At 35.7% G+C, this 22,272-nt stretch overlaps 1 protein-coding gene across 2 annotated transcripts in view; it reads right to left on the reverse strand.

Annotated features, from left to right (window-relative positions):
• Window positions 1-1,158, reverse strand: part of LOC120768582 (lachesin-like) — a 68,870-nt gene extending 67,712 nt beyond the window's left edge. For both annotated transcript variants that reach the window (XM_040095338.1, XM_040095337.1), the window contains exon 1: window positions 1,017-1,158. In XM_040095338.1, the coding sequence (XP_039951272.1) occupies window positions 1,017-1,086 (70 nt within the window). In that variant the 5' untranslated portion in view covers window positions 1,087-1,158. The remainder of the gene's footprint in view (window positions 1-1,016) is intronic.
• Window positions 1,159-22,272: the final 21,114 nt, after the last annotated feature.

Raw genomic sequence — 22,272 nt, forward strand, 5'->3', positions numbered from 1 at the left:
TTAGCAAAGCTTTCTTCAAAGTAAATAGCTCGACTCTCGCACATTAACTTGAAATTATTGGCTTTCAACCAATTTTTCTTTAATGGGTATCTTGGTATGATAGAAATGATTTGCATTGAATCTCAAAAAACTAAAGACAATAGGCTTTTCTCGTAGATCTGTGTTCCCCTCTCCTTATGAAATAAAATACTATTTCCTAGAGCAAGTTTTTAACTTTTTTAATTTGGGAGTTAGTATGGATCCCAAGCTTAATTTCGTCTCCATATTGATACCATAGTCTTGAACGCGAAAGTTATTCTCAGACGTTGGTCTAAAGAATTTAGAGATCCGTATATTACTAAAACGCTTTTTACAAACTTTGGTTAGACTTATATTGAAATATGGATCTGTTTCATGGAACCCTAGTTATCAAATCCATTCTGACAAATTCGAGTTCCGATGGGATTCTAAGTTAAGTCTTGCTCCATACACTATTTAGACGTTTAAAACTTTTAAATTTTGAACGGATCATTTTGTCGCACACATATGTCATGATTCTCATTGCTGCACATTTGATTTATCTGATTCACTTTTCATTTTCCTTTCCCTCAATAAATAAAACCATAACTATTGTTTATAACGTATTTTAAATCTTAGCTGTTGAAATTATTGTTTCTGCTGCTGAACAGGTTTAGATCTCGACGCTTAAAATCTTCTTGTCTTTCATTACTCGGCTGATTCCGGGGATGCGCCTCTCGCGTCGGTTGAACGGAAGAAGGGTAATCATTTGGTTATAAAAATAAAATTATTATAAAATGCTAAATTTTATCAGCAATATAACAAGATATAGTCAAAATATCTGAGCCAACAATATGAACTAGACGAGGTATGGTTACAGTATCGAAGTCGTACACATTGCCACAAAATATTTTTTAACATAAATAAACTATCTATATCTGTATAATAACAAAGCTTCATGAAGTAAACTTTTAGTGTGTTTTCGCTCTTATTCATTATATATTACGATTCATACTCACCTTTGTCAGGCAATAAATTCGTAGATGCGTCATCTCTAATATCCTCTAGCAACTCTTCGTTATGTTTCATCTCTACAGTGGATAAGGCAAGCAAGTAGCGCTACATTGAGTTCAGTGACGTCATGGCAATATCATATTGACGGCGATGTCACTAAAACCGCATGAAAAACCAGCACAAGTATTAAAGATGACAGCAGCACAGTTGAGATGCCATAGTTTAGTCGTCACAAGCACAACAGTTTCAAGTGGATGGTGGATCAATTAATGAAAATAGAGTAAATACGGATATATGAAAAAAACAAATATGTTAACTCAGTACATGCTTTTTCAATACATGAATATAAAGGAATTTTTGGCGCAAGTTAATTAGATATGATTTTAAAAAATATTGGATTTCATTTACTGGAAATATTGTCAAAGCCGGACAACCATATTTTATCCCATTGAAATTATTATTGTATATTTTTAATTATAATGCCATAACAGGTACTAAAATATATAACTTAAAATAAAGTTAAGCCTTTGCATTTATATTTCATAGATTCTCATAGTAATAAATAAATGCTTTTCATTTAATTTGAAATACCATTGATACAATTAAGTTCGGAATACATCACTCAAATGCCCTTCACGAATTCGTTTGCAGGAAACAATTCGATGAACCCAATTCTTGAATACTTTTTCCCCCAAATCAAGACACACAAGTATAGTATGTCATGAATAGCACGTTCCATACTGACTCCTAAGGAGAGTCTGCTTTATTGCTTCAGACCAATGACTTAAAATAACCCCACAAGAAATACATAGTCTAATGATGTTAAATCACGACTTCTTGGAGGCCATTCAATGGTAAAATTAATTATTGCTACAAACGACATCACCTGAATTTGGTTGAAATTTTACAAGTTTGCAAAGAAAACTTGGATTGTTTACAAAGCAAAAATACTGGGTACATATGTACATATATATACACATCAACACTGCCCATTAATATTTTTCATTGCACCATTCGAATGCTACTAGTGGCAAGGAGACAGAAAATGCAGCTCAGTTATTGTAGAGCAAAGAAAACAAATTTATCATGAACAACCAAATGAAGCTTATGCCCAAAACCAACCTTTAGTTTGTCGAAAGTCTGATGCTTTCAGTATCCTCGTTGCTCTATTTTCATTCATTCTTGTTGTTGTTTTCAAGGTTGAAGCAGGGAATAAACGTTTTTGACGCTTTGTTGTCCACATATGCTGTTAGCTTTAGTTACATTCAAGTAATCAAATCCATCAGAAACAGTTTGCATACATATAGACGTTGGAAAGCGAATCATAGCATTCCCTAAGGCGTTAAAATACACACTTAGTATTACCATAAAAGGAACAACAGCTTCTGCAGTCAAAATTGTGCAACATCAAGTGTTGCCAACAATTGAGGAGCAATGCAAATATGTATGCTGAGAGTAAGTTAATATGGCTTGCTTAGGCTGAGACGAAATGATCATACTAAGTTAAAATGGTATGAAAATTGGGGAAAACATTAATTTAATCTGTTATGGGATTATTCATTTTAACTACATTACAAAAATTAGAAATCACACAACATAATAATATATTTATTTAAAATGACACTTTTCTTTTAAAAACTAAGGATACATTTAAATTAATAAAGAGAAAATTATGTCAAATTTCAATAGAACTCCTTAAGAAAAATGTATTTTATAATTTTTCAGTTACCATAACAATGTATTTTTAAGGACCAGCCGTAAATTGATAGCATATGATGATCCCATCAACCTTGTTATGTTACTTTAGAATTCGGGCCGTCTCAAACCACAACCTGACGGATTTTGAGAAAAGATTTTAGCTTGCATCCATAAAAAATTGTTTTCACTAAAGAGCTTAAGCCAGTGGACCACCGTAAATATTAAAGTAATTGCTGATTTTGACTTGGCATAAATTGAAAAAAAGAACGATTTTTTTAAGAAAATCATTTTCCTCGATGAGGCACATTTCCCTCTGAGTGATGCGGTAAATAGAGAAAACTTTCGATTCTGGTGCGAAAATAATTCACAAATTATTTATGAGCATTTTTGGTCTGATGGACGGACGAAATGAAGCTGGTGACATCGTTACTGTCAATGGAGAGCGACATAGGTCGATGATAATGCACTTTTTTTGTCCGCAATTGCAAGTGCTTGATCTTGACAACATCTGATGCCAACAAGTCGGAGCTACGCGCCATACATCACGTGCAACAACCGAGTTATTCCGAGAAAAGTTTGGGGGTTCGATTATATCTAGAAATTGTGACATTAAGTGGCCTCAAAGAAGTTGTTATTTAACACCATTAGACTACTTTTGTTGGGGTTATTTGAAGCCACTGATTTTAGCAATAAACCACACTCTTTTCAAGCTTTAGAAATCCTATTCAAGGCATACGATTTTATATTATGGAAAATGTACTCGAGAAGCGGAGACCATTTGTGTGACGTTATATTTTTAATTTAACTACGTTGATTGCACCTCAATGCAATTGAACTTCTTTAACAGCCAGTTGTTTGTCAAAGAAAGCATATACCTCTTATTGGAAAACCCTGTTAATATTTAAGTCCGTGCATATGATGGTTCATATACTAATTGTAGAAATCTAATTTGTTGTCTTACCCTCACAGATGTAATTCGTCTTTGTCACTTTCAATAGAATTTTGCTACCAGTTGAAATACCTGCAACTCCTCTCGACATACATATGCGATGTGAAATATCCTGACTCTTATAAACACAAACACGAATTTTATTTAAGAAAAACATACATTTATTTAAATGCATACCAGTATATCCATATTTACAAATATACCAATACGAGAGGTGTCTAATGCTTCTAAATTCTAATATTTCATTCAGTTGCTTATATTAGGACATGGTTTAAATTGCAAGCAAAGAGAGTAAAAACAGAAACATCCGGAGCTTTTGCAAAAACAAATTAAACTTGGGAAACAACGAACACATAAATATGTTTATATACAAAATAAATGTGTTCATTTGTGTACAGATGTTAGTTTATAATCGGTTAGATGCAATTCGGGCATGAAGAATAAATATTTACTCTGCCGATGTGCGAGTACGTTACGGAGATAAAATTTTCGCCAAATATTTTGGTCAGTTAAGTGGCTTAAATTGTTGATATTAAACTGCAAATATAACATATAAGGAAGAGCTAAGTTCGGGTGGAGGATGGAGTCATGTGTAGAAGTTCACGCAAGTGAGGAAAGTTCTCTGATCGCCATTCACTTGGGAGTGGCCAGAAACGATTCTTTTACACATGGCTCAAGCAGCTCACTACTTCCGGTCTTTGACCAAGTATCCTCTGGGTAGCCTAAGAACATCCGTTCGAAGGTGAGCTAATGTGAGAAGGCGAAACATTCCCTACATAGGGTTGTGCGCTGGGCTTGGGACCCGCCACGTAAAAAACAATACCAATGAAAAGGAAAACACAGCCTCGGATGAGAGACCCCCCTTTGATGACGACCATGGCAAACGGAATAAGGACTACGATTTGAGGGCATGCACCTGGAATGTCCGGACCCTTAATTGGGAAGGTGCCGCTGCCCAGCTGGTTGATGTCCTCGCAAAAATAAAGGCTGACATCACCGCCGTCCAAGAAATGCGATGGACGGGACAAGGGACAGAGACGAGTAGGTCCTTGTGACATTTACTACAGTGGCCATATAAAGGAGCGCAAGTTTGGTGTTGATTCGTGGTGGGAGAGAGACTCCGTCGCCGAGTACTATCATTCACTCCGGTGAATGAACGTTCAGCCACAATCCGCATCAAAGCGAGGTTCTTCAACATATCGCTGATCTGCGCCCACGCCCCGACGGAAGAGAAGGACGATGTGACCAAAGATGCCTTCTATGAGCGCTTGGAACGTTTATGAGAGATGCCCCCGCCACGATGTCAAAATCGTGCTGGCGACTTTAACGCCAGGGTGGGCAAAGAAGGTATATTTGGCACTACGGTCGGTAAATTCAGCCTCCACGACGAAACATCCCCAAATGGGTTGAGGCTGATTGACTTCGCCGGGGCCCGAAATATGGTTATCTGTGGTACTAGATTCCAGCATAAGAAGATTCATCAAGCTACCTGGCTGTCTCCGGATCGAAAAACTACCAACCAGATCGATCATGTTGTGATAGACGGAAGACACGTCTCCAGTGTTTTAGATGTGCGTGCGCTCCGAGGTCCTAACATCGACTCGGACCACTATCTTGTTGCAGCCAAGATTCGCACTCGCCTCTGTGCAGCAAAAACGCACGCCAACAAACACAAGGAAGGTTCGACGTGGAGAAGCTGCAATCACAACAGACAGCCGAACGATTTTCTACTCGGCTTGCACTCCTGCTCTCTGAGAGCACTAGTCAACAACTAGGTATAAGGGAACTGTGGGACGGCATTTCAAATTCCTTACGTACAGCTGCAACCGAAACCATTGGTTTTCGGAAAGAGCAAAAGAACAGCTGGTACGACGAAGAGTGCGTGTCGCAGCGGAGAGAAAACAGGCTGCCTACCTCGCCACGTTACGATCGACCACTACACGTGCGGGATGGGATGGGAGATACCGAGAGTTGAAGAGGGAAGCGAGACGCATTTGCAGACAGAAGAAGAAAGAGGCCGAAATGCGTGAGTACGAAGAGCTTGATAAGCTGGCCGACAGGGGTAATGCTCGAAAATTCTACGAAAAAATGCGGCGGCTTACAGAAGGTTTCAAGACCGGAGCATACTCTTGTAGAACCCCCAAAGGTGATCTAGTCACTGATACCCAGAGCATAGTTAAATTATGGAGGGAACACTTCTCCAGCCTGCTGAATGGCAGTGAACGCACAACACCAGGAGAAGGAGAACCCGATTCCCCAATCGATGACGATGGAGCAGACGTTCCATTACCCGACCATGAAGAAGTTCGAACAGCAATTGCCCGCCTGAAGAACAACAAAGCGGCAGGGGCCGACGGTTTGCCGGCCGAGCTATTCAAACACGGCGGCGAAGAACTGATAAGGAGCATGCATCAGCTTCTTTGTAAAATATGGTCGGACGAAAGCATGCCCAACGATTGGAATTTAAGTGTGCTATGCCCAATCCATAAAAAAAGGAGACCCCACAATCTGCGCCAACTACCGTGGATTAGCCTCCCTCAACATCGCATATAAGGTTCTATCGAGCGTATTGTGAAAGATTAAAGCCCACCGTCAACAAACTGATTGGACCTTATCAGTGTGGCTTTCAGACCTGGAAAATCAACAACCGACCAGATATTCACCATGCGCCAAATCTTTGAAAAGACCTGTGAAAGGAGAATCGACACACACCACCTCTTCGTCGATTTCAAAGCTGCTTTCGACAGCACGAAAAAGGAACTGCCTCTATGCCGCGATGTCTGAATTTGGTATCCCGCAAAACTAATACGGCTGTGTAAACTGACGTTGAGCAACACGAAAAAGCTCCGTCAGAATCGGGAAGGACCTCTCCGAGCTTCGTTCGATACCAAACGAGGTTTCAGACAAGGCGATTCCCTATCGTGTGACTTTTTCAACCTGCTTCTGGAGAAAATAGTTCGAGCTGCAGAACTTAATAGAGAAGGTACCATTTTTTATAAGAGTGTACAGCTGCTGGCGTATGCTGATGATATTGATATCATCGGCCTTAACACCCGCGCCGTTAGTTCTGCTTTCTCCAGACTAGACAAGGAAGCGAAACAAATGGGTCTGGCAGTGAACGAGGGCAAGACGAAATATCTCCTGTCATCAAACAAACAGTCGTCGCACTCGCGACTTGGCACTCACGTCACTGTTGACAGTCATAACTTTGAAGTTGTAGATAAGTTCGTCTATTTAGGAACCAGTATTAACACCACCAACAATGTCAGCCTGGAAATCCAACGCAGGATTGCTCTTGCCAACAGGTGCTACTTCGGACTGAGTAGGCAATTGAAAAGTAAAGTCCTCTCTCGATGAACAAAAACCAAACTCTATAAGTAACTCATAATTCCCGTCCTGCTATATGGTGCAGAGGCTTGGACGATGACAGCAACCGATGAGCCGACGTTACGAGTTTTCGAGAGAAATGTTCTGCGAAAGATTTATGGTCCTTTGCGCATTGGCCACGGCGAATATCGCATTCTATGGAACGATGAGCTGTACGAGATATACGACGACATTGACATAATTCAGCGAATTAAGAGACAGTGGGTACGCTAAGTCATGTCGTCCGAATTGATGAAAACACTCCAGCTCTGAAAGTATTCGACGCTGTAACCGCCGAGGGAAGCAGAGGAAGAGGAAGACCTCCACTCCGTTGGAGGACCAAGTGGAGAAGGACCTTGCTACGCTTGGAATATCCAATTGGCGCCACGTAGCGAAAAGGAGAAACGACTGGCGCGCTGTTGTTAACTCGGCTATAATCGCGTAAGCGGTGTCTACGCCAATTAAGAAGAAGAAGATATTCAGCCAAATAATGCATTTTCACTTCCCACTTGCTATTGCATTCGCTTTAAAACTGTGAAAGTTTGCTGGAAAAATGTGTACTAGAAACTTATGATAAACTTAAAACCGTTAAGACAAGTCGTGACACATTACAATGATTTTTTGTCCTTTGTTCATGTAGAAAACTACATTTCTTGAAGTTCTTGCCAATGCGACCCAATCTTTATTTGTAATATCAACTGTTCGTAAGTCATAACCACGCAATCCATTAAAGTCCAGGATAATCAGGACAAACATTTTGGCGAGACGAGTTTCTGTGAGTGGTGCAAGCCAAAAGTGCAGCGTTGGTTAGTTCAGAGGTACGCGATTAAATTCAGTGCGAAAATCGGTAAATCTGAGACAGAGACGGTTAATATGATCAAGCAGACTTACCCAGATGTTTTTTTAGCAAGAAGTGTTGTGTTTCAGACATTGTGACGGAGCACTTGAACATGCGCAAAGTGTGCGCAAAGATGGTCCCAAAAGCACTTACTGACGACCAGAAATTGCGGCGAGTGGAAGTGTGCCAAAAAATTTGAACATGTGAGAAAGTGACCACCAATTTTTGAATAACGTAATCACAGGTGACGAGACACCGATGAAAGGCAATAATTTTGGGACAACAGAGAGGATCCAAGCAGCATGCACCTCGGCTATCAGAGCTATTCCGCAGAATGCCTTCCGTGACGCCTTCAATGAATGGAAATCGCGTTGGCAGCGCTTCATCGACGCAGAAGGAATCTATTTTGAAAGCTTTTAAAGAATTGTAACGACTCAGTCCTATTACTTTCCAGACAAACCCTGTAGAAAATATTTCTATTAAGAACTTGATTTTTATCATTCCTTTTGTATGGCAACTATACGCTATAGTGATCCGATATTGGCGGTTTCAATAAATCAGCAGATTTTTGGGGAGAAAATGACGTATATAAAATTTCCATATCTCAAAAACTAAGGGACTAGGTCGAGTATATATAGACAGACGGGTAAAGAGATAGACATAACTAAACCGACTTATCCGGCATAAAAAATAAAATATTCCTTATATGTAAAAATTTTGAAAATTTTATATTTTGTATTGTTCCACATACAAATAATATCCATATTTGCATTTTTTAAGTCTTGAAAAACTACAGTGACACATAGTGTCATATACCAACACCCGCTTATAAATACATTACTGTGGTCAGGTGATTACCATAATGCCATTTTTACAGGCCATTGATAATGCTGTGAAACAATGTAAAACAAAAGATTAAATAAATTTAAATTTTATTCAACCGCCGCTCAGTAAACGTTTACACGCGCGCAGACAAAAGCTAAATACAAACAGTTAGACACTGGCATATTCTGCGGTCTGGTATTTTTTTTGTTGCGGCAATCCTTTAATGCAGATAAACCCACACAGATGTACAGCTATGTTCACGAAAATAGTAGTGTTGGTGAGTTCTAACTGTAGAACAAAAAAAGAAGTTAAAAGTACACACACGAATTCAATAGGATTTATTTAAAAAAACTTAGAAAGTACGAGTAGTCTGTTCACGAAAATTGTTTTCCTTATTTTGTTGAAAGAAAAACTGAAAAAAAACTCAGGTAGAAAAATATAATTCCAAACAATAAATCTTTTCAATTAACTTTTAATTGGTTGCAAAGTCTTTATTTTTTCATACATCTATTCAGCAACGTTGCCTATGCCTTCAATACCACTCTCCAAAGTAGTGTTTTAGTTAATGGATTTGCTGTTACCACAACTCACTAAGCTTATTTCCATAAATTTTCAATTGAATTCAGGTCCTGTACTTGCAATGGCGTGGACATTGCGTCGATTCTTACTGATGCAAACTTCGTCTTAGCTACTTTTGTTGTATGTTTTATCCTGCTCAAACCTTCTTTTTATAGGCATTTCACAGCTGACAGATATTAACATAAATTCTTTCCACAGGTTCAAATACACTGCATGATTCATGAGGTCATAGATAAATCAAATATAAAGAACCGCCACCTTAGTACGGAAAGCAAACCCATTCCATAGTGTTCAGACCATAGTTAACAGTATTCGTAGTGTACCTGGAATGTTATTCTTTTGCGAAACTTGTTGCAGCCATTTGTTGCAGCCACTACTTTCTTCGTCAAAAGAGGGACTTTCCGGGGACTTCTTATCTTCAAATATTCAAATAGTCTCATACGATTTGTTAGGGTTGTAATAGACCAGCCTAAATTATCCTAAAGATCTACAAAAAACTTTTTTTTTTGCACTGAATATCTTATTAAATTTCAAGCTTCCAGATTACGAATTTATTCTTTATTTTGATATTTTCGTTTCTTTTATTTTTGACCAAACTTATTAGTTAAAAAATTAAGTTTTCCAATCAGTTCCAGAATTCGGAATTTTTGTATAGAAAAATTTAAAGATGATCTATTTGTTGGTCTATAAATGCGGCAATTCATCACAAATGTAGTTTTTACTGGTAATAGGTATAGCTTTTATTTAAAGTGAATTTTGAAAACTAAAGTATAAAGTTAGATAAATACATTTTGGGATAATTTAGATAATTATGGTGAGAGAAACAGTTCCGTTATAATCTAAAAGTGAGGGAAGAAAGGTATCAAGGTAGATGGAATAAAAATACGGTTGCCAACTGGAAAATTATGAAAGGGAAATCTACAAAAGGCTTTTTTTTACTTCAATGCATCCCTGTTTTCCAAACCGAAATTGATATTACATACATCTACTGTTTTCTTTCGTGTTTTCTGATTTTTCTAACGTAAAATGAAAATCATTTTTTTTACTTATCTTTACTACCAAGATTCTTGACAGACCAGTATTATTTTACCCACTAAAAAGAAGAGAACACTGAGATTTCAAAAAATATTCATCCGAAATTTTTATAGCTACTATTTAATAATTATTTTTTCGACTTATCTACCTCTAACGACAAGCATTGTTATTTTAATGATTATCATATTTTTTTTAGAAAGTACAAAAATTCGTCATAAAAAATCCGTTGGGGCAAATGTAACCGGATTTTCTCATTCTCTATTCTTGCAAAATAATCACACTTGTTGGCTTGGCAAGCCGGAATATTCAGATATACTTGTAAAAAGCTGTGGCACCACTATTTTCAAGAACACGATTGTATATACAGGAAACACTGTCGGTATATAAATACATATAACCTGACCAGAGTGTCTTTCTGACAGTAGAATTTGTAATTGTAATCATTTAATTGTCAGACTTTTTGCTTCTGGTCAACTATATGCCTGTTCGGTCAAGTGTATTCATTGCAATTAGGTTACAGTGGACTGTGAAGATAGCAAAAACCGGAATAATATAATGCAAATTTGGAAAGAGTTGCGCGAAAGAATAGATATTTGCGACGACTATAGCAACATGTTTTTGAGAAACAGCTCTAACAGGTATATGAACTTTTGGATCATTCATTGGCTAAACCAAACTCTGGCTGCATTTTGGAAGGTTGGTGGATGGGTAAATTGTCAGCAACTCTCTATCAGTTTCACGCTTGCTGATTAATGTAGCTTTTTCCAAAGCCGCGGTTGCTGCCATTAATGTGCTGGCAGATTTACTGCTGCGGAGTGCAGTTTTCTTTAGAAAAGTATCAATTCACACTGATAGCAGGACGACGGTACTAGTCTAAAGCTCTCTAACCATGCATTCGAGGCTGATTAAGGAATTTCGAAACTTCTAGCAATAGCAGTGATCACTTTGTGGTAATATTAGTATGAATTACAGGCTACAGCCAAATTGCAGCTAATTGCAAAGCTGATCAGCTGCCAATGAATAAAAAGCACTATATCCTCGCTGTTAGTAAAACGGGAACGGCTGAGTGCTTTGCTCTCTTCGCGCATTCATTTTAAAATCAGTTGCTATCATCGGTTCTTGCGTTGTCGCAAGTCCAATAAGCCCTTTTCTCGCAGTAAGGCTAGACTCTCCTTAGTATTGGTAATTGGACGCCATAATAGCGACTACCTTGTAAGATTGAGAATTTTGATATCTCTGTAGAAACTGTTTGGAAGACGAGGTAAGAACACCTCAAGACTTCCTTCTTAGTTGTCCAGCTTTTGCGAGATCAAGGCTTAAACTCTTGAGAGCTCACGCAGATGTCGAAACAGGCTGCTGGAAATAAAAATCAAATGCCTAAGTAGCTATGTATTGGCCTTAAGGCGCCTTGCCAACTTTTATGTTCGGCTAATGGAGTTTTTTGGAGCCTCACAATGAACTATATATAAATAATAGAACCTAACCCATGCTAATATAAATACTAAATTAGAGATGATGACTACTAGAATTTGTGAAATATTTATAATTTTAGTTGTGGAGAAACTAACTTACCAAAATGGTGCGCAATATGATCGCGCTCCTCTGACTCTTCTGGTACACCACTCATACCAGCATCATGATCAAAGGCTTGCATATCCATATTCTCTAAATCTATATTTTCCAAACTGCCACTACTGTCTCCTCCGCCTGTTCCGCCCCCATCATGATAGTGACGGTCATATGCGTGCCAGACGCAAGCGGCAGTAAACTACGTCATCGCCAAGCCAGGGCCGGAAGTTGTTAATACAAATTGCGGTAATAAACAACAAAAATTTTGGTATTTTACTTTTTCGTTTCATTTTCATTATACACGTTTGCTGAGGTACTAAATTGGTAGTATTTGTCGTTGTTGTTATTCTTGTTTTCACTATCGCTCTCGCAAGCATCGTTCGCATCCTACGCTGCGCAAATGCAATCATGTTTGCGTCGCAGGCAGTTTTTCTATTTTCACGATATTTGGCGCGTTAATTTTATTATTGCGACAATCGTTACAATTATATGTTTTTATTTACATCCACTGGGTGTAATTTACTTGTCTGCTGCCGCGTTACAGACGAAAATGTTATGGTAAAACGGCTGTGACGTTCGTTTGGCTTGTATCTTTTATGGTTAAATTTTCGAATCATTAGAATTTAATAGACGAATAGATTATAACAATTAGTAGCACATTCTGTCGTGAGTAGCTTTTGCTACACAATCTTGCAGAGAAGTAAGAAATTTATTTCCATTTCAGATTTTACAAAATTTTTACGAAATGGTAAAAATTGCATATCGAAATAGATTGCGGTTTTTATTTGATTTTTTGATTCATTGTCTTGTTGCGTTTTGTTCAAAAGGTTACATATCGGCTATAGACATTTTCTTTCTCTTTCACATTCAAAGAAATTTTATTTCACTTTTTGATGATATCTCTCGAAATCTGAAAGCGGATAGAGAAAAATATGATGAAAATGTATACATCGAGATTTATTTAATATCTGCTTATTAAATATATTTATGCTACATACATATATTAACTTTAAACTATAGTAAAATCATAATATAATTAATTATAAAATAATTGCGCTTACTAAGAAATGATTTCAAATCGTATTAACTTTCAGAGAATTTTTAAGATGCAACTCTTTGGTGTGAGCGCCATTGGAAAGTCCTTCACTATGGTCACAATTAGGCGCCAATCACTCCTTCTTTCAGCCACTGCCGATCAATTGGGATAAAATTGACGAAGTTATGAGTATTTTTATATTTATCTTGTGTACGTTTTAGATAAATATTCAAAACTTCTAAGTTATCTCCCCTATATCACTTCGTAATTTTGAATACTATTTCTACACATTATTTACTAGCTGACTCTCATTATATACTTTTTTTTAGGTTTTCAGTATTCCCAAAAAGTGAAAAAATTAGGTTTCGAAAACCCTAGGTTATCTAGGTGCACCAGTTTCAATAGGAGAGCACTCAGAAGAGTCTGCTGAGTCAAGCAATAAGAATCATTTACGAAAGAACTAACGGTAAGCCGACTTTTTTCGAGCTTAGATCCTTTCATTACCAGTCAAAATTATCATGCAAAATTAAATCAATTTTATTTAAATCAGTTTTTGATTTTGTTAAATAATATTAAAAATATCCTTTTCTCGCTTATCTTTTTTTTTAATTTAATATAATTAATTAAAATTCGTTACCATTAGGAGGTGGCGGAGTGAGAAACAGGAGACGGACATTTTAAAAATCTCTGACAAAAGTTTCACATACAAGACTACTGTGCGGATATTCGAAAATCCTGATGTTAGATATATAAAGGTAAGTCAAGTTTTCGCCCAATTTGATCTATTTTCGGTACAAAGATACAACGTTATTTGCAATATACGCTGTGTAATTTTCATTGTGCTAACATAAATATTTACCTATTTATCCAGTATAAAATAGTAATTATAGTACGTACATGGGGGCTAAGATAAATATTGACACGATTCAAGCCATTTGTAGCATACATGCTCAAAACTATCAGAGAAATATTCTCTCTGAATTTAAATTACATACCTCACACATTGACCGATATTTTCGGGCAAAAGTCAATTATGAATACTGGGGTCCAAATATTCGGTACATTGAACAGTTTTGATTTTTGGTTCTAAGGTGGCATACTTTAACCCTTTTTCATGTGTTCTTCACGCCAAAAAACTGGAAAGTATGTGACACAACACGGAAAATATTCAATTTTAATAATCCGCAAAAAAATGTTTGTGCATTCATACCACTCCAAAGATATCGAACTTTTTGTCCCCCTACCGCTCTTAAAACGTACAGGTGCCCCTTCATACTGAAATCCCTTGTGCCAAATTACAGTTTTCTATCTCAATTTAGTCCTTATTTATGGCACTCTGTATGTTTTCAATTAATGGCGATTTGTGAGAGTGGCAGTGGTCCGATTATGCTCATCTATGAACTTGAAGTTTTTTCTTGTACAAAGGAACTGACATACCAAGATTCATCGAAATTTCTCAATTTTTACTCAAGTTAAAACTTGCATGGACCGTCAGATAGACAGCCAACCGGATTTCAACTTTTCTCGTATCCTAATCTTTTAAATATTTATATGTAACCCTATATAATGTATATCTCGCTTAGTTTTTGGTGATACTAGTTGAACAAAACTATACTACTCTGTAGCAACTGTTTGCAAGAGGAAAAAATGAACGAAAGTAGAATTTACAAAATCAGTGTTAATGTGGGCAAAAATATATTTAAAATCGTTCTTGTATCTAGAACAACAAAATCATTGTAGAGCTGTGTAATCATTACAAATTTTTTTAGCTTCATCTATATGTTTCAATGATTGTAACTTTTTCTAGTGGCACTGAAACGCCTATCCATACATACATATGTTTAAGTTGCGCTGTGACAAATCTGTCATTTTCAGCAATTTGAGAGGTACTGAAAAAAATGTTCCTAAATTAATGCAACGTGTACCTAGAAGTATCAAACATCGATGCTATCAGGCTAGCTTAAGAGTTCCTTCTTAATAGAGATCTCACTTTGACAGATTATATAACATATATATTTACTATTACAGAGTTATCGTGAAAATTTATACAAGAAAACTTCAAAAACGTGTGTTGTTTTATATCACTGAAGATTCCTTCTGAAGGTAGTTGTTCCAAAGAATATAAGCTTTTTTTGATTTTTCTCAACATATGTAGCTGCAAATTAAGCGATCGTTATTCTTACCAACTGTAAATTGGATCATTATATCTAGCTTATTTTTATACATTAACGAATTCCTTCGTTTATTTTGTTGTATTCAACCTGATTTCTGCTGTTTCATTTTCAAGTTACTTGGTCAGGTATATGAATAATTATTCAATCTGGGCAATCAAGATAATATAAGCACGTCACAAAAAATGAACAAAGAAAACCACAATTAAATGGACACGAAATGAACATTTTAGCATAGAATATAACTATGGAACAGTTGACAGTGGACAATGAATGCAACCCCAAACTAAAAGCGACAAAAGCCAAACAGTGACAAAAAGAACAAATAAATAGAAATCATAGAGATAAGGAGCGAATGAACAACGGCAAGAGTTATAATAGTTAAGTGATAAGTAGACAAAAGAATATAAATTTGGAAAGAGTTGGTTGCGGCTAAACAGAAGCAAGACGACCGGGCCGTGACAAACACATTAACAAATATTTAAATATATACTTCATAAACAAAATTAGCGTATAATAAGATAAAAAGTGAAAGAAAAATATTCCTGACAACACATAAAAAGGTGGAATGGCATGACATTGTTTTGGTGCTTACGTTTTATCGTCATTTGACAGATGTTAACGAAAAAGTGAAATCCAATAGATAAAGAACAGGTACAAACAGGACGAAGAGCGTGCTATAGCGGACTATTAAAAGTGGTAATTGATGTCACTGAAAGACTGTGAAGCTGTGAATATTTATATTCGTCTGTATAAACGGGAAAATGTGAAAGTGTCAGATAAATTCCAACACGAAGAAGAAGCAAATTATAAGTTGTCTTGGAGGCAAAATTTCAAGAAAATGCGAATATGCAGAAAAATTTAAGTGATCTAAATGAAAGAGTAACAAGCCCGTGTTAAGGGAGAGCCTGCTTTAGAGGCTTCAAAAAATCTTTATTTTCAAGGATTTTTTTGGAAAGGAAAGAAATGTCTGATTGAAATGGAACTTTTAGGATTTAATTTTATATATTTGAAGAGTCTTCTCAAATTTTTTTTATTATTATACATTAGATATTCTTCATGTTTGAAGAAATTTACGGAGGCTCCTCGAGTGTCCTGTGTGGCGGGCAAGATGCAGGTTTGCAACTTTCATCTGAAACAAAAAAACAAACGAAATTTTTAATTTTCAATAGTGTAATTCCTAGGTGAACCAAGAAAATTCAACAAGAAGTGAAAAACTCAACAATTTTTCGCAGAAAAAAATTTGTTTTAAATCGTTTAAAACCGGATTAACTTTATTAAGGTATTTTAGGTTCACCTAGAGGATAATTTAATTCCAAGTACAACACATTTTGATTCTTTTCGATAGGAAACTTTTTTGCCTATCTTGCCCGCCAATTAAGAAAAATCGTAAAAATGAAAAACCGAGAAATCGCCCGTCAAAGTTTTCGCTTTCTGTCCAACTGCTCATACATTATATCTGCTAGACGCTCGGTCACTATTTCCCTACTAGCTTCGAAAATATTTAGAATTCCCTTCTAAAACTTTGGGGACATATTCTTAGATTATTTTTAAAGAGATTTAAGCCAAAAAAAATAATCGGTTTTTTGAAGCTTCTAAAGCAGGCTCCCCCCTTAAATGCTCCATCATTTCACTTCAAAGTCCAATCGAAAGTCAACTGAGTGGACTGCACACCATGAACCCGCTCTCAAGTGGAGAAAAACGAGACAGTCGACTTGCCAGATTATGGTGTCTGTGTTTTGGAATAGGCATGGAATAATTTTATTCACCACCTTAAAAACGGAAGACCATAAACAACAGCTATTACATACCATAATATGCCGTTTGAAGAACAAAATAGCCGAAAAACGACCACATTTCAAGAAAAAGAATGTGCTGTTTCACCAGGGCAATGCACCGCGTCACAAGTCACTGAAAACATTGGCAAAAGTCCAAGAATGGTGCTTCGAATTGCTTCCGCGTCCACCGTATTCTCCAAATCTGGCACCCATCAATTATTTCCCTTTCTCAGATCTCAAACAAACGCTCACTGGATAAAAATTTTCGTCGAATGAAGAGGTGGTCGCCGAAACTGAGATCTGTTTTGAAGCAAAGGCAAATCATACTGAAAAATGGTATGGTAAATGGTAATATTTGTAGCAATTTTCATCCCATTAGACTTAAAAACTTAATATTAATTTAGTTTCATAAACAAAAATACTTGGTAAGTAGCGAGGAAGTATTACGATCCTCTCGCCCTCAAAAAATATCAATTAGAAAATTGCGATAATATAAGTTTTTTATTTAAACGATAAATTTCAATAATATAAGTTTTTTATTTATTCTAGTACCTGCCCAAGTATATTCCTAGCTTGTGTATCGATATTTTTCACTTATTTAACGATTACATTACAGCGAAATGTTTATTTACCTAGAGAAAACACTGCAGAAGTTAAGCAGCTCAATGGAACTAGAAAATATTTAATATATCCGAAGCATGAAGGGCATACAAATACGGAAAATGCAGGAAATGAAATCAAGACCACAATCCTTGTTACAATTTCAGACACTTAATGTGAAGAAAGAAAATAACTCAATAATAATTTTTGCTACAAAGGCAAAACTGACAAATTATGACAAATACAGCTGATTTGCTGTCGATTGTTAAGTAAATAAACCAGCAAGTAAATATAACTAATTCATTTCACGGCATTTCAACAAGAAATAAATAGCACGCGATATGGTAACCGATTGGCGTTTGGAATGCGATGTGTCATTTCCTTTCCAAACTTTTTTCGCTTTATCCGCTACTTTGTTAGTTGCATTCGATATTGTGCAGGTGTTAGTACTCGAATACCCATTTCTACAACAATTTATTCATAAAATTTGAAGGGATGAGACGATACTGTACTAAATTAAATAACCCAAATATTTATGGAACCTTTGCTTTGACTTAATGATAATTACTTAGCTTGTGTGACTTTTAGTTTGCCTGGGTGCGGCGTTTATGATAAATGATTGCAGAATAAGTTAAGTAATTTGTCAGATTATCACCTTAAAGATTACAAAATTTATTAGGTTGGGATTTTTAAAATTAGCTTTGCATATGCAAATATGAATTTAACTCATGAGATACTGACATCTATAAAGATCTATGGAATGGTACAGTCCTATTTTGAACTAATAAATTAGATAAGGAAAGTAATGGCTTAATGGTATACTACTTTGAATTACCTTAAGGAATTGAGTATTCAGTATATCCTTTATATTTTTCAACCATTGAAAAAAATTCACCAAACCGTTGCAATATATGCTATAATGAATGTTAAAAAATAAGAAATACTTCTACTCGAGAAATGAATATACATATATACATAAGTATCAAATTTCGTTCAGGTCTCGTGGAAACTGACGACAAACTGTTTATAATCCCTTAAAACTATATCCATAGTCTCTTAGATAAAATTGTTCGGAATGATACATAGAATATTTCTTTTCCCCGTTTGTAGGTTCCCTGACCATCTACCCGTTCTAATGTATCTGCCTCAAGAGTACGTTCAAATTATCAGCTACATTCATTGCTTACTTCGCTTATAGCAGGCGCTAAGGTTCTAGCTCTTATGAGCTTAGCATTTTCGTTTGCTAAAATCTCAGGCTTTTATTTTGCTTGTGCGTCAATTCACCTTATTAGCGAGAGTTGGCTCAATGTGACTTATTCCTTTTTAAAAAAGTGTAGAGTAATTTGAGGGGCCCCCGTTTTACAAATTAGATGAAAGTCGCTGAAAGGCAATCCTCCTAATCAGTTTTAAAAAGTGATTCTGGCAATAAGTGCATTTTATCGAATGAGGACCATTTTAAACCGGCAACTTTAATGTAGACTTAACTACTTAAGAAAAGCTCTCGACGCGGAGATTGGTGAATATATTTTATATGCGTTTTCAATGGTAGAAAATTACCACTTTATGTATGTGCCCAATATATTGAGATTAGAATAAAGGAAAAACAACTTTGACTTCGGTTGCATCGAAGAAAGAACTATATTTTGATTGGTCATTTTATATGGCAACTAAGGACTGTTCCGAAAAGAACCTGCACCCAATGTTTTATTTATTTTATTTTAAAAACAAATAAAGCAGTTTTTGTATTCAATTCTAATTAAAACTAGTAAAAAAAAATATTTTCTTAATCTATGTCGAATTCTTCGTTTATCTCCCGTCATTAATTTCTGCACACCATTTATAACGGCACGACTTGCCTTAAGCCTGTCTTTTTTAAATTCGTCGATATTTTCGGCAACGCGGTGATACTTTTACAAGTTCCGTTTGACAATCGCCCTTTAGGGCGAAATTCTGGAGCATTTTGAAAAAAGTCAAAGTAGATTGAGCGTAGCGTACTGTGGTATCATATAATGCTGACACGATGTGTTTCTTTTAAAACAATATAAGGCGACGGTTAAGATACACCTTCTTATAATATCGGCCGTTATAGTACTCTTAAGGCCGCAAGAGCAAATAGCCTACCAGTTGAGTCTTTTCTCGCAAAATTTTTCTATTTCAATTGTTTATACCGACTGGTCGACAGCACTATCTTTTAGGTATCCGGTAATGTTCTTGAGCCCATTTTTACATATGTTTGCTCGTCTATTATAATGCACTCAACATAATATTTTAGCAAATGATCGAACAACTTCCAAAATGCTTCTTTCCTACGCACGGGCTCTTTAATTCGATGCATCGCGAATCAAATTATATGGCAAATGATGGAAAAATAAAAAGAAGTCAAATGGCTACTTCATAAGAAATATTGAATTCAAAGTATATAGTTTATTTTCGGTATAGGCCTTTGAATCCATAGTAGTGTATAGTATAGCCGTGGCAAATTTAATATACTCTGTTTAAGTTATAAAAAGCAATGCAGAAAGACTTCATCTATTTGTAGTAAATCTGTATATATTTGTTTTTGAAACTACTCTTGAGTTACTTGGACACAATACTGATAAATTTTCTAGAAGTACGTCGTAAGTCCTCAATGCAGCGAATTTGCAACGAAAAATCAAAATGAGATGCCAGCGTTTGTGGCTGTTTACTTTAATGGAAATTTTGTACCTGCAATTAAACCTCGCAAATCAAAAGTAGAACGGAGAAAGGAATAAGCAACGTGCCTTGAAACAACGATTACGAAAACTAGTTAAGCTTTAGGTGGAATTAAAAAATTTAAATTTATATGTCAAACCCAAGGCACCATGTACCAGGCAAGGTAGATGGCGAGGAAAGTTATGTCCTAAAAATAGCACTTCTTAGCACTTTTTGGTATTTGTTTGTTCATCGTCACATCCTTAGTGTATGTAAACGAATGCTATCAGAATTTGTTTTTTTTGAAATCAATGAAAACTTCGGTAAAACGGAAGGTTGGGCTAAGAAATTGCTTTACAGAAACAAACAAATTATCTGTGGAATTTAACTGATAAAATGATTTTTGACGACGTAACCCAAGAGATTAAAATAACAAGAAAAAACGTTAACTTCGGCTACACCGAAGCTAATATACTCTTCACTGGTGCACTTCTTTTACTAACTATGTGTTCAGTTTGTATGGAAGCTATATGCTATAGTCAACCCATCTGAACAATTTTTGGGAGATTATATTATTTCCTTAAGCAGTAAGCCAAGTCAAATTTCGTGAAAATATCACGCCAAATGCGAAAGTTTTCCATTCAAGCCCTTGATTCCGATCGTTCAGTTTGTATGGCAGCTATATGTTATAATGGTCCGATATCGACAGTTCCGACAAATGACCAGTTTCTAGAAGAGAAAATGACTTTTGCAAAATTTTAAAACGATATCTTAAAAACTGAGAGACTAGTTCGTATATATACAGACATACAAACAGACGAACATGGCTAAATCGACTCAACTCAACATACTGATCAATTAAATATACACTTTATAGGGTATCCAACGCTTCCTTCTGGGTGTTACAAACCTCGTGGCAAACTTAATATACTCTGTTTAGAGTATAAAAATAGTTTAAAATTTAACCAATGGCTAAATAACGCTTAGTGTCACGAAAAATGTGTTTAGCGCTGAGAGCAGTCAACGCTACCGCTGTAAGATCAGTGAAAATAATACAAGAATTTTATAATTTCATTACCGTTGAAAAGGAGTAAAAGCAATTTTTACTACGCTGCGTAAAAAAAGTTTAAGAAAATTTATAGAAAAATATTGTTTGTGGATAATAAATGGTGATATGTTTAGGGTATATAATTGTTTTATTGACTAGATAAACTCGCGCTTCTGACAACTTTCTCTATTTATTCGGCACAAAAAAAAATGCATATACATATTATGTTAGTTATCAAGACGGAGGCTGTCATAATTCAATTGCAATAATATTATTGTTTATGTATTATAATAACCTTGTAGTCATTTATAATAATTAAAGGGTATGCGATTCAATTTTTGAAAAAAACAAAATTTTTGCCTTATACCTTCGAAAGTTTGCTCATTGAATGCTGCAAGTTTCTTAATAACTTTTTATTTATATATATGTCGTTATATAAGAACACTGAACCCAGTCTATTACTGTATTCAAATTATATGGTAAGTATAGTTCTAATATAGAGACAAATTAGAATGAACACTCTAACGTCTGGCCAAATTCGTCGAAAATGTTACTCATACGCTCCGTTGATCATTGTCTATACGCTCACAATTTCTAAACAGATTTGCTGCATATACATACATAAGCGCACATACCGTTGCTAGAGTATTTTTATGAATACAAAACCGCTCACGCATTTGGTGCTATCAAAACGTATTCATTTGCGGTATGTATTAGCGGTAGCGCTTTGAATTTGAACGCATACAATGCTATGTAAATTAGCATTTCACTATTTAAACTTCTACTCTATTTGCTTATATGTGTCCTGTGTACGTAGTGTGTCTATATCCCGAACTGAACGCTGCCATTTAGCGTCAATTAAATGTGTTTGCTTCCGCTTTGTGCATTTAACATTTCTGTCATAAAAATTCCAACTATTTTGGTTGCTATTTCATTCCTACCTGTTGCCGTGAACTAATATAATTTATATATAAATTCAGAGTGAAGCAAATACTATTGTGTTAATTAAATAACAAAATATTGGTGCACATTTAATTAAGAATCAGAAAATTAGTAAGGTTTTGAATTATTAATATAAAACAAAATTCACGCTTTA

This window comes from Bactrocera tryoni, chromosome 2 (genome assembly GCF_016617805.1).
Source record: "Bactrocera tryoni isolate S06 chromosome 2, CSIRO_BtryS06_freeze2, whole genome shotgun sequence".
Lineage (NCBI taxonomy): Eukaryota > Metazoa > Arthropoda > Insecta > Diptera > Tephritidae > Bactrocera > Bactrocera tryoni.